Source organism: Rana temporaria, chromosome 11 (genome assembly GCF_905171775.1).
Source record: "Rana temporaria chromosome 11, aRanTem1.1, whole genome shotgun sequence".
In the NCBI taxonomy this organism is placed as follows: Eukaryota; Metazoa; Chordata; class Amphibia; order Anura; family Ranidae; genus Rana; species Rana temporaria.
In genome coordinates, this window is record NC_053499.1 from 61,495,107 (window position 1) to 61,509,864 (window position 14,758).

The following is a 14,758-nucleotide window of genomic DNA, read 5'->3' on the forward strand; positions in this document are numbered from 1 at the left end:
AATAAACAGACACTTACCTATCCCTGGATCGCTGTCCTCGCCTGGCTTGTTGCTTCACCATGCTTCAGCTGCAGGCACAGGCATACTAACTGTGGGCAGCCAGCTGTGGCTGCTAACGGCTTCACAACCAGCTGTTCACTGCAGATGTGCAAGCTAAACTGTGCCATCTGATTGTTACCGTAGCTTTCTGGGACCTGTGGTGTGTCCCTAAAGGCTGCAGGGGAAGGAGGGGGGCAAACACATACGTGGCAAATGTAAAGGAGGTGGCGCAGTGATAAAAAAAATGTCAGCTGCTTCATTGAAAGCTATAGGGAGATCGGTGCTTGTAACTCCCCCAGCCACATGATCACCCACCGACTCTAAACCAGGGGATTATCCATCAGTGCAGTGTGGGTCACAGTGGGCCTTGTTCTGTGAAAAATCCCTGCACCCATGGATGATACGCCACTGAGGAGCAGGAGGATGAGAGGATCTTCCCCTATTGGGTGAGGCTAAGGGCCCATTCACATCAGGTGCAGTGGGACTGTGTTGGGTGGCTATTCCAGCACAATCCCTCCAAAAGACAAGGCAAAATGCTTTGCCTCCTATGTGCCGGTTCACTCCACCACACCGCGTGGTGTGCGGGCCGTATGAGCTGAAACAAAAGTACAGGGGGAGGCAATCTACTGCCTTACTCTGCATGGTGGCCGTAGAATTTTATGAAACATCACTGTGTGTGACAGGTCAATAAAATGTATTTAAAACAAAAAAAGGAACAGCGCAATGTGCTGCATTTAGCACATTGGCCCCTGCAGTTGTCCCCCCACATTGCACCAGACACCAGTTGCGTAACTATGGGTCACTTTATAAAAAAGGTGTCCAAGATTGTTGGACATCCATATTGATACAGTAGTATTATCGTAAACAAAATACTTACTCAGAGAATATGAGTTGAGAACAATACCAGAGAGAGATGCTCCAGTCAGGAATCTGAACACACAGTATGTGATGTAATTGGGAGCAAAGGCTGCACATATTCCACTTACAAACATCTGAAGGTTTGACCATATGTTCAAAGGTCTGCGACCAAACCTGGTATGACAGGAAAATATTTTCTGAATTCCAGTGCAAAACTAATAATACAATTTTAGTGTATTATAGTGTATTACTGTAAACATGTCAATGTATTACAGTAAACCAGTAATTACACAGTGTATAGTTCATGCTTTTTAAAAAGATAGGCCCGGATTCACGTAGCACTTACGCCGACGTATCTCTAGATACGCCGCGTAAGTGCACAGATGCGCCGTCGTATCTATGCGCCGGATTCTTAATGCAAGATACGCCTGAAATTTGGCTTCCTCCGACCGACGTAAGTGTCCTATGCCGTCGTATCCTGGGCGCATATTTACGCTGGCCATAGGGAGCGAGTGCTTTGTGAATACTGTTCTTGCCTCTCTGTTACGTCGGCGTAGCGCATATGAGATGCGCTACGCCGGCAGAAAGATGCGCCGATCTACCTGAATCCAGGCCATAGTCTTTTAAAAAAAAGTCAACTGTCAGGTAAAGTGGAACTCACGACAAAACGTGTTTTGAATATGGTGGTAAAGGGTTAGGTTGTCAAGTTTTTATTGCTTTCTGTGTCCCCCTGGAGATTTCTGTTACTTTGTTATTTTTTTCCAGTAACAGCACCAGAATCTCCTTAAAGAGGACCACGACAAGAATAAAAAAACAGACAGAAGTTCTAACCCTTCCCCCTCTGATAAATATACTTTTATTGCTATGTGTGTGAGGAGTAAAGATTTCTGCTCATCTGCTGTCTCGTTGAATGCACGGGAATTAGGGGGTCTAACCTATATCAAACATGAACTACATCAAAAGCAAAAGAAAAAAGAAAAACAATGGATAGAGTTTCAGTTTGAAAATGTATAGTTTGTTGTTGAAGATAGTATTCATTTTTTTGTGGGCATTTCTAATTTGCACAAATGGACCAGTTTGCCTGTTTGGCCTCGTACACATGACCGAGAAACTCGACGGGTGAAACACATAGAGTTCCTCGTCGAGTTCCTTGTGAAGCCGTCGAGAAACTTGGCAAGCCAAGTTTCTCCATTCCCATCAAGGAAATAGAGAACTTGCTCTCTTTTTGGCTCGTCGAGTTTCTTGACAGTTTCCTCGAAGAAAATGTACACACGACCGGTTTCCTCGGCAAAAAAATATCTCCCAGCAAGTTTCTTGCTGGTTTTTGCCGAGAAACTCGGTCGTGTGTACGAGACTTTTGACTTCCCACTTAAAGATCGCAGCAGGTGGACTGACCTGATAAAATTTATGCAAAAATCCTCTTGAGGTATAGAAAATAGTGAGTGATTCAGCTAACTGGCATCCAGCCAAAATGAATAAAATCAGTTTTGGGCAAATTCACATATTACATTATTTGGCAATACATTTTCAGATATCTTTGGATCATAAATGCATGGATTTCTTCGATTTATAACTGATTAGATAGATCTTTGGCCCTGTATTGCAGATAATGATACATTTAAAGTACACCTGGCATGAAATTATGTAGGCTGCCATTGCTCAATTATCATAACATCATAATGCTGTGCAAAAGTTTGTGCGTGAAGAAATGCTGTTTTGTAAGAATGCAGCGAATAGAAGAAAAATCAAAATCAAATGAGTATTTGGTTTGACTACCCTTAGGCCGCATACACACGATTAGTCCATCCGATGGTGAACCGATGAAGCTGACTGATGGTCTGATGTGCCTACATACCATCAGTTAAAAACCGATCGTGTCAGAACGCGGTGACGTAAAACACAACGACGTGCAGAAAAAACGAAGTTCAATGCTTCCAAGCATGTGTCGACTTGATTCTGAGCATGCACAGGTTTTGAACCGACGCTTTTGCATACTAACCATCGGTTTTGACTGAGCGGTTAGGCGTCCATCGGTTGAATTTTAAAGCAAGTTCTACATTTTTCAACCGAAGGATAACGGACCGATGGGGCCCACACACGATCGGTTTGGACCGATGAAAAGGTCCTTCAGTCCGTTTTCATCGGTTTTGACCGATCGTGTGTACGCGGCCTAACCCTCAGTATCAGTTCTTCTAGGTACACTTGTACACAGTTTGAGAGAACTTGGCAGGTAGGTTGTTCCAAACATCTTGGAGAACTAACCACAGATCTTCCCAAGATACAGGCTGCCTCCTTCCTCTTTATGTAATACCAAACAGACTCTGGCTAGATTACCATTTATGCACGTGTTTTTGATGCATTTTGCTTTTTTTTGACTAATAAGAAAGTATGACAGTTCTGTTCATGGAGTACAACTTTGATGTGAGTTGGATGCGACTTTACACTCTGGCACTCTAGAAGCATCAAAGTTGCATCAAAGTAGTGCAGGAACCTTTATATGTCCAAAGTCGCATGTTAGGGTTAAGGGCTGGGTTAATGTTAAGGGTTAGGATTAAAATTAGGTTTAGAGTTAGGGTTAGCAGCAATGATTAGGATTAGGGTTAGTGGTAATTGTTAGGGTTAGCATTCTAATTCTAAGAATTACTGCTAACCCTGACATTTACCACTAACAATAACCCTTTCTATAACTGTAACCCTTACTCTAACCCTAACTCTAACCCTAAATCTAACCCTAACCCTTACTCTAACCCTTAAGCCTAACTCTAGCCCTAACCCTTGACCCTAACCCTTAACTCTAACCTTTAACCCCAACCATAACTCTAAGGCCTCGTACATACGATAGGTTAAACAGAGGACAACGGTCTGATGGACCGTTTTCATCGGTCAAAACCGATCGTGTGTCGGCCCCATAGGTTATTTAACCATAGGTTAAAAAAAAGCCAACTTGCTTTAAATTTAACCGATGGATTCCTAACCGATGGGAAAAAAACGATCGTTAGTAGGCACAACCATCGGTTAAAAATCCACGCATGCTCAGAATCAAGTCGACGCATGCTTGGAAGCATTGAACTTCGTTTTTTTCAGCACGTTGTTGTGTTTTACATCACCGCATTCTGACATGATTACAGTAACTGATGAAAACGGTCCATCGGTTCGTTCTCATCGGATGGACTGATCGTGTGAACACGGCATAACTCTATATCTAACCCTAACCCTAACATTTAACCCTAGCCCTTCTCCAGACATTGCAAATCTTTCACTCCCATCGGTTCACTATTGTACCAACACAATCTGAAAATTTCCCTTGCGTATCCTGCCATTCCTTGTCTACAGTCTCCTCAAGGTGAACAGCTTTCCTTCACATCTCCTCTGGAAGCTCAACAATATGTGGATTCTACTAGCCGGAAATCTGGCTTCTGCTACTATAACAGATGATGCACCCTGCATCTCATCCTCTCCAGCCACGGGTGTATCTAGGCATCAAAGCAGCACTACTATACCTCTTTCTTTAACCAGTGAGTTATTCACTGATTGTTACAGGATGACTGCTTTCTGCCTCCCATGGGGCATACCTAATATTGACCTGGTGGTATTGTACTTAACCAACTGATGCTTTCCCCTTTTAATAGGCTTCCAAGGCCGAGAGTCATGTTCTACATTGTATGCTCTGTTTTATTGTTCTTGTCAGGAAGTGCTACCTTCTTTGCTTAGATACAGATGGGGTTTCTGGTGTGTTTTTTTTTTTTTGTCCCCAAAATATCATCTGTGTTGGTGTATCACTGGTATGGGACAGCAACATACCCACCTAATGGGGGTTTGTTAGCTGGACTTTCCTTAGTATGTTTATTTCTCATACGGAAAAAAGTGAGTCAATAGATATATATGGTTTTATTGTTTATCATCCTTATTTATTTTGGTTAAGCTTAACTTAACTTCTGTTCTATTTGGAGCAGACTAGATCACTCCTTCAGGGTCTCTCACACTCATGGTACTAGGCTGATTCCTGTCCATCCTGAGGAAGAGACTCGAAAGTCTTGAACGCGTGCACCTCCCGCATCCGGAAGTGACGTCATTTGCAGTCCGCAGTGGATACCTGATTCCAGCCTGTAGGTTCCGAGAGCGTCTCGGTTCCTGCCGCCGCTGCTACACAGAGAACGACATCTCCACGCTGCCTGCACCAGGACATCGTACGGACACCGGTTAAACAATGCGGATGATCTCTACACCATTTTGCCTGTATTCATTTATGTTTGTAAGTAGGCTTTTTATAGCTTTTGAACATTCCACTCTTATTAAACGAGCTTGCTACGCTTAGAAGGCGCTGCATTTGTCTTTTTTTGCTTTCATACAGATCACTTCATCTGTCAGCTGGCAGCCATCCAAAGCAAGGCTATAGCGATTTAGTAACACAGTGCCATGGACACTTGATGGACTATGATATCCATTTTATAGCACTGTCTTTTTTGGACAATACCCATATTTATTTTTTTTATTTTATTTTTATTTTAATATTTATTTTAATTTTTAATTTTTATTCTCATTCCTATTTACTTTACAGTTCATTTTTTCCGTCACTATCCTTAGCCCCCATCCCTATTCCAAGTAATACTAGCTTGTTGTGAACCTTAGACATCTACAGGGAGTGCGCTTGAATATCATGTTTTGTTTCCTGTCCATCTTACCTATTATTTTTCCCTTCGAGGTATAAGAGAGCTACTGTTCTTAGGGTAGGGGGTGGATCCACGTCCTCTCCCTTATTTACCCTGTTTATTGAGAGCATTTCCATTTGACAAGCCCTTACTAGCCGGGCTTGAATTATGCGGGTCATTTCAAGGGGTTCCGGTCTCTGACCAAGTGGATGAAAAACCTACACAAACATCTACGGGCAGATTTGGTTCTTCTCCAGGAGAGTCATTTGACTGAAAATGACATTCATTGCCTAAAGAAACTGGGTAGGGAAGGTTTTTGGTCCCTCAGCAGTAGGGCAAAAAGCGGGAGTAGTCATCCTCCACAAAGGCCTGCCATACATTATCCACTCGGTGGACAGGGATAACCAGGAGGGTCCTACTTAATGCTTGGACATCTCCACACAGTTAATCTTTCTCCACGGTCAAGAAGGAGCTGAAAATGCTCTTGTATCTGGAAAAACTGGACACTATGTTACAAAACTTCAGACCCACCAAACGTTTCTTTACTCACTGGACAGCCTTCATTGAGCACACTTTCTCTTCAGCTGAAATTCATCAACTCATGACCACCTTTTTGTTCACCGCCTGGTATTCCAAGATGAACCTCACAAAAGCCTTGGGCAAACTCTAACCACCATATTCTATACCCATTCTTGGTAATAAACCCTCTTACCCTAGTGGGGTGTTAACTACACCCATCCTCTAACAGACATGACATCACCCTACGGGCACCACCTGTATCACCTGCATCCATTATACATGTGACTTTGTGAAGACTCTGTAGGCTAAAAGTTCATGTCTAGTATATGTTTAAAGGGGTTGAAAGGGGTTTGCTTTTAAATGTCCTTTGTAATGCAAGGCTTTCTCCCTGGTGTGGAGAAAGCCTCTTGATGGGGGAGGGGGCGAGCAGGCAAGTCAGGAAACTCTCTACTTTGCAGATAGAGAAAGGAGCTGTGTGTTAGTGGGCATCCTGACACTCCTGCTCGCCCCCTCCCCCCTCAAGAGGCTTTCTCTGCACCAGGGAGAAAGCCTTGCATTACTGTGTGTAGTTACAGACAGAACAGGAAGTGAGGATTTCTCAGAAGAAATAAGGACATTTAAAAGCAAAATCGAAGGAGGAGGTAAGTGAAGGAGGACTGCACTAAGGTAAAGGAAGCTATTTAGGGAAAAAAATGTTTACCTTTACAAGCCCTTTAAATCTTTGTATGCAACCTATACCTTAGAATGTAGGTTATGTTATTTTTCTTATCGTTATGAGCATGTTATCGGAAAACGATACCTGTTTTATCAGTGGTGGCCCATCCATTAGCTGCCCCCTCATCCATGCACCCGGCCCTCTAATCTAAATACAGGGCGCTGGATGCATGAATTCCAATGGGGGGGGGGGTTTAAAGCACAGAGGATTCAAAAAAGCATGGGCTCAGGGTGCAGAAAACTGCGATCCGAGTTCACCCAGTTTTGTGAGAATAGCGAATGAATATTCGCTATTTTCTCACTGATCCTCTTCCTGTCCAATCAGGAAGCGGGTTGTGAGACTCATCACCCGATTGGCTGAAAGGACAGGCGATCCTATTGGATGCTTAGGAGGCGGGAGGAGACACACAGCGGAAGCCACCGTGATGCAGAGGAAGAGGAGATGCCCATCTGTTCCCCCGTAGGAGCACTGCCCGCCCTGAACCTACATGGGGAATGTGCTGGATGACCAACCATAAGACCACCAGGGGGGTGTGGGTGACCCCACTGGTGACCCGACTGCATTTCATCCACACTTTTTAGTTCTTACTACAAATGTGTACTCATTCCCGAACTTATGGGATACAACCGTTTTATATTGGTCAGCAATTATCTACTTAGCTATGTTCGCTGTATTAAGTCATGTTTCTTTACTCAGTTTTGCTGTACTGTGAAAGCTTTAAATAAAAATGTATTTAAAAAAACGCACAGAACTAGATCTCTAGGATCATGTTAAATGAACTGTAGTGTGTTTCTACAAAATGCAAAATGCACTAAAAAACTAGAAAAAAGCTGTAGTGTTGGGTGCCGTGACGTCATTGCGTTCCGTTCTGAACGCCGGCCGTGGTTGCAGACTGAGTAGCGAGGAGCATCGGAACACTACAGCTGAAGCGCTCTCTTTTCTTTGTCCACTTATATGCGGTTTTTTGGCAACATAACTGTAAGTGCAATACTTTTATTAAATCTTATTTTGGTTTAAATGGTATGCACTATGAAGAGTTTCTTTTGTTCCTATCTATGATACCCGGATCGATTGCTGAGGTGTAATTATTGCTGAAAGGGTATTGGGAGACCAGACTTCCCATAGGCTCTATAGGACTGGTGGAAAACAGTCTTTACCTCCGGTAAGCGGTTAATCCTTACTTCACGAATTGCATGGGTGAACACCTTCTCACAGCAATCAAGATATCATCACATCTTGTTAATTAAGGATTTGTTTTTTCACACCAGATTGAAACACTTTTTAATTTTTGGGTTTTTAAATGGACTTTGCTGTTTATTTTTATCACTCACTAATTTAATATATCCAATTGGATTCTTTCTCTTATCAAAGAGTTCTTTGTTTCACAGTTTTTACTTAATTGTATTTAAATATTCTATCATTATTAACAGCGCTGCACTGCCTTTTATATTTATGCTTTTTAATTTGTTGTACACATTTTAGTGCTAGCTGCTACACATCTTTCTTTTGTTGGTTCATAAACACATCACTTTTTTATCAACAATCTTTTAGCGCAGCGCCAACCTTTTGGTTTTTTTATTTTTAAATATCTTTGAAAAACCTGAGGAGAACCCAGGTGGAAATATTGAAAATAGTTTTAGGAAAATGGGCCACCTGATGGAAAAGAAAATAAATGCTTGGTGGGATATTGCTACCCATGAAAAGTACATCAAGGATAGACTAATCCCAAGGAGATTAAGATGGGATGTACCCATCAATGATGGCTTAACTGATAAGGAATCCACTGATGAGTGGTTCCAGTTTTTCAATGATAAAGGTCTAGAACTGCTACAACTATTGATTAAAAGGAAACAACGTAAAATCAGAGTCATTGATCGTAGTATGACAGAAATAAAAACTAACTTGGAAGGTAGCAAAAACCTTCCTGAATTTCTGGCTCTGTCTAAACAATTACAACGGGACATGGAACAAAAAGATAAGGAGACAGCAGCTAGGAAAAAAAGAAAATACCAGAGGGACATGAAAGACTATGAGGATGATCTGGTATATAAGTGGCAGAATAAAATAGAAGAAGTAGGAACGACCTCAAATAGGAGTTCTCCGGATCAGGACACAAGACTTGATGCTAATAGTGATAAAGTAACTAATCAGAATACCAATACAATGGAAAGAAACCAAGGGGCCAATACCCCAAATCAAAAACCGAGAAAAAATGGGAATAACAATGGCTGGAAACCCTTTTGGAAAAAGAACTGGCAAAACCAGAATGCATATAATGCCCCTTCCAACATATGCCTAATAGGGGGAGATCACGGACACCCCCTTGGAGAAATCAGACTTATCAGGATGCCTATCATTATGAAAATCCAAGACGGGACGGAAACTACTACCAACAGGAAGAGAGAAGGGTCTATGAAAATTCATATAATGTACCAGTGTATAACCATTATGATCACCTGAGAAGAGATGATGGAGGAGGAGGTACAACACCAAGGCATTATGAAAATAGAACACCCAATCGCCATTACTCGTATGGAAGAGAGAATAGGAACGCATCACCAAGGCGTTTTTTAGAGCAAAGACGCCGAGAATCCCCCAGGCGTCACCAGGAGAATGGGGTACAGAGATCACGGAATTGGAGTCCAGAAACCAGACCAGGCGATATGAGGAAAGAAGATCACAGGAATCAGAATGTTCAGAGGAATCGGGACAAGGAAGAGAAAACGAGGAGAACACCAGGAAGGACCCAAGAAAATCAGTCTGGAGGACACGGAAACCAAAGAGAGGATGCAGAGCGGGAGCAAAGAAGCAGAAGAAAAAGAGATTGATAGGAGAAGGGATTGTCAATATTAGTGGAGTAGAACTCACCAAGGAGGAAATAAAAGTATTGGATAAGGGCCTCAAATATGCCCCAAAGAAAAACTTTAATAAATTCGATGCCTATGTGGATATTAACAAATTTGCGAGAAGCCTTCACATCAAGAAGTACATGATGAACAAACCAGGAGAGGGTATAACAAGAAATCTCACGGAAGCTACGGATGTGGTGTTTAGTAACCTGAGAAACAAATCGGTATTCAACCCACCAATTAGTAATGATGGACATATTGAAGTATTCAGACGGATGGTACTAAAAGATCTACAGGATTTGAAAATTAAGAGAATCTCGGATCCAGGAGACATCAAGAATGGTATAAGAAAATTGGAAGAAAGAAATGACGTGGTCGTGAGGCAAGCGGATAAAGGGGGAGCTATTGTCATTCAGTCCAAAGAGGCCTATAAAAGAGAGATTGAACGTCAACTGAGTGACAATACAACGTATTTGAGGCTACCAGGGAACCCTATAGTCCGGTATAAAGACGATTTAGCAAGCCTTATAAAAAGAGGAACCAAGAAAGGCTTATTGAACAAAAAAGAAGCTAAATATCTTCAACCCCTGGGATGCAAAATTCCAGTTCTATATACGCTCCCTAAAATACACAAATCAAGAGAAGATCCCCCAGGAAGGCCTATTGTGAATGGGATTAACTCTGTAGGTGCCAGAATAGGTGAATACATTGACTGGTTTTTGCAACCTCTAGTGAAAAAGACTGAATCGTACCTCAGAGACACAAAACACCTTATCCAGCTATTGGATACGATTTCACTTGATGAGAATTCTATCTATCTAGCAACAGCTGATGTATCTTCATTATATACAATTATCAACCATAAGGAAGCAATACAAGCCACTGAGTGGGCATTGAATGGTCTAAGTGATCTTAAAACCGTACAGAAGAAATTTATTTGCAATTGTCTAGACTACAGTCTAGATCACAATTATTTCTGGTACGGAAATGACTATTTCAAGCAAATTTGCGGTATTGCGATGGGCGCGAAGTATGCACCAAGTGTTGCCAATCTGTATATGGCTGAATGGGAAGCAGATGTTTTATATAACAGAAAACCGCAACAGTTACTTTTATACAGGCGTTTTATTGATGATATTTTAATTATTTGGGCAGGAGATAGGGAGAGTCTTATTGACTTTGGCTTTTATTTGAATACAAATGAAAAAATATCAAATTGACCTGGGAGATTAGTGATGAAAAAATCCACTTTCTTGATCTGGAGATTACCAAAGAAGGAACAAAATTGGTAACACAAACGCACTTTAAAACTGTGGATAGAAACAGCTACCTGCCTTTGGATAGCTGTCACCACACGCCCTGGCTAGACAATATACCAAAGGGTCAGCTGTTGAGATTAAGGAGAAATTGCACTAAAACCGAAGTATTTTTGAAACAGGCGGACTTTATTGGCAAGAGATTTGTGGAAAAGGGCTACAAATCCGATTTTATTGAGAAAAAGATACAAGATGTTGTCACCCTAGATAGAAATACACTGATCCAGGATTCTACAAGAAAAAACTCCTATATGTGGGGAGTACCCCTAATAATGGACTATAACGTGCAGCATAAGCAGATAGAGGCGATCTGTAGGAAATATTGGCACATTGTGAGGGCCGACCGTCATCTGGCATCAATACTTCCAGAGAGGCCATTATTTACATATAGGAGGGCTCCTACTCTACGGGACATGATTGCCAAAAATGTTCTTGATCCTCCAGAGAAAAAAAGTTTTTCATTTTTTAATGAGAAAGGTTATTATCCCTGTAAAAGATGTTTTACTTGTAAACGTACTAAGGAGAGTAAGAAGAAAAAAGAAAATTTTAAGTCGTGCTTCACAGGGAAGGAATATAAAATCAAAGAATTTATTTCATGTGAGTCTGAAGGGGTAGTCTACCTTCTGGAATGTCCATGCAAGATCCAATATGTTGGTAGAACTAAGAGAAAATTGAGGAAAAGACTACGTGAACACACGCAGAATATAATAAATGGGTTCCCTAAGCATAGTCTGTCTCGCCATTATGAGCAATACCATAATAAAGACCCATCCTCACTAATGGTGTGGGGTATAGAAAAGTATAAACCCCATTGGAGAGGAGATAATAAAGTGCAGAAAATTAGCCAGGCAGAATCCCGCTGGATACACAAATTGTGCACCTTAACGCCACATGGGCATAATGTGGAATTTGATCTTAATTGTTTTATTTCTAACTTTTAAGATTCTTATTCCATCACTCTCCTTTTTTAACGTTTTTACTATTTTAATATATGATTTTAGTGAGTATTTTATTACTTGCCATTTTGGTGATTTTTAATACCTGTTGCGGTTTTTTTTATATTTTATTAATAGTGATTTATATTTATTCACTCATCCTCCTTTATTGACTATTTATGGATTATTTATTATCATCCTTCCCTCTGAAATCATCTGTTATTATTAGGCACTTTGCTATAATATTTCCTGTTTTTATCCCTTTGAATGGTCTGCTATCAGTCTGGATAAATTATTGTCCTATCCCAGGGTCTGGTTTCCTCAAATCTATGTATTTAGATATTTGTGACATATATCTTTATGTCCAGCAGGGGGTAGTGGCGTACCCTCATTATTAGCTATTTTACTCCCATTATTCGTTATCATGCATATCCTCCCTCAACCACCAGAGGGGGCTATTTATGTTTATTTTGTAATTATTATTACATTCTAAGTTTTAACAATGGATTGCTGTTTTGCGAGTGAGATCGTCCAGGCGACATTGCAGTTATCTCATTGTGATGTTTCGCTGGCCGGTTTCTCTCATGTGTTCATTAGCAAGCTACTATAAATGTCACCCTCGTACCAGCCGCCCTCCATCCTATGATTAAGCGACGTCGGCTGTCGCGATACGCGTGAGGATGTTGGAGGGCTGTTGGTGACGTCACCCGCTTGCGGCCGCAGAGCGGGAGACACAGGATTACACACACGCCGTTGTACATGCTGTTCTTACAGCACTGCTTGTAAGTTACTACTTTTTTCATTAAAATATTGTTTGTAATCATACACTATGGAGGCATTCCTGTGCTTTATTTTGAGAATCATCGCGCTGAGCCTGTGAATACATTGGAGTGGATCGATCGGTTGATTGTGGGAGATATCATTGGGAAATATTCCTATAGGCTATTTATTAGCCTCCTTGAGGTAAGGGGCTAGCACTTATATTCCTGGTCACCGTGGAGAATCGGGCTGACTGCAATCACATTACTCTGCATGTCACAGCAACCTGAGCACAGATGCACTTTAGAAACTCATTATATTCATTAGCCACTGGATTTTTATTTTTCACTTTTGCACGTTTTGTGCACTGGACATTGATTCCTATTTTATAGTTGTATTGGGAGCTTTTTTTACACTTTTTCTAGGGATCCTTGTGTGGACTCTATATATATATTTTTTTCACTTTTAGCACTTTTTGGATTGTTTTTTATCATCGGATTTATTCACATTTATTTATTTGCAATATTTTGTGGACAGTTGGTCATTGGATATTTATTTATTTATTTGCATAGTTGCACATTGCACGATTTGTGGATGAAGCACTGTTTGGACTATCATATTTTTATTTGAAGGAAATGTTGTATGCACAGATTGAAGTTTGCTATTTTATTTAGACTATTGTGCTGTCAGTGGCACATTGGTCACACATATTTCATTATTTTTTCACTCTCAATATCCTCCACTTTATGGTTATTTTTGTTGGATGGTATTCCGGTTTAGAGTGATACACTTTTAATCATTGCCAGGAGGCGGAGTCTATTTTGTTGTATCTCTCATATATTTTATTATATACATTATTTTGGTGATTTTAGTTGCAAGCGCCACCACATCCCCCATTTTATCATAATGGATAAGTATCTCCCTGTATTTATAAACATTGAGGACACCATTGATTTGACAATGTAAAGGACTGTAGACGCAGTGGTCAGCCAAGCTAACTTAATGCAGCAAATGAAAGAAACGTCATGCTTACTTCCCTTTGACAGAAGGTGCCACTGCCTGCATGCCTGAGCTAAGTATTAATGGATTCTAATTATATAAATCATCTGCCCCTACACAAGATGGCTGCAGTTTGTGCTGCTCAAAGATGTTCAAGTTCAGCTTTTAACTGGAGATGCAGTGAAATAACATATCTGCTGAAAATTGTGTTTTCTGCATTTTGCCAATTGAGAAAAAGTGCAGATAAAGGCGCTGAAAATGCATGTGGTTTTGCTGTGATTTTACAGCGATTGTGCCGCAATTTCACCACAAATTTACCTGCTTATAGTGTGTTTTTCATAGGTCGTGTGACTCAGAAACCACATCAAAAATGTAAACATGTGTCTGTTATTGATGCGTTCTTGCTGCGTTTTCAACTAAGAGATCGTGTTTTTGGTGCCGGTTTTTAACTGACCTACAATGCAGCAAGCAAGACTTTTAACACCACGACGGAAGTGCAAAGGACCAGTGTGAAGACATAGAACTTAAAGGGATCCATTTTACTTGAGCTTTTCTTGTGCTATAGATGTGATAATGGTCGACAATAAATTCATATTCATTTAAATTCATGATATTAATTAAAAAGTCGAATATAATATAATAATCATATTTTTTTTATATTTTTATATAAATATATATTTTTTTTAAAACTGTAATTTTTGGCTTTGCTTTCAGCCAAGTGCATCCTGAATTTTTAAAGTATCTCTAACGGCTGTTTATAGTTCTGAAAAAAAATAAAAAATAAAAACCTACAGATGCTTGCATTAGAGTTATAGAGTAATTGTGCAATAATAATTTCATGCCATACTGTAACACGTTATTTTTACTAAAACTCTTTTTTACTAACTACTGCACCACCCATTCCAGTACTTGCTGTGGTAAAAATGGAAGAGGTATGAGAGCTTAGAATTTACACTGAGGCCCTGAGATCTGAAATGATAAAAAATACTGGGTAGCTACAGAGCACAGATTGCTTAGCTGTAAAGTTAATTTTAAAAGTTAAAGAAGCCAAATTTATTTTATTTCAGCTTACCAATTCTGAGATGTGATGGCAGAGTGAAAACTAATGCAGCCATCACAT

The 14,758-nt window shown here is 40.5% G+C and overlaps 1 protein-coding gene across 1 annotated transcript in view; it reads right to left on the minus strand.

Moving 5' to 3' along the window:
* The window catches only part of LOC120917387 (solute carrier family 22 member 6-B-like), a 103,733-nt gene that overhangs the window by 61,820 nt on the left and 27,155 nt on the right, over positions 1-14,758 (minus strand). Inside the window, exon 3 of the mRNA XM_040328651.1 lies at positions 917-1,071. Coding sequence (XP_040184585.1) covers positions 917-1,071 — 155 coding nt within the window. The remainder of the gene's footprint in view (positions 1-916; positions 1,072-14,758) is intronic.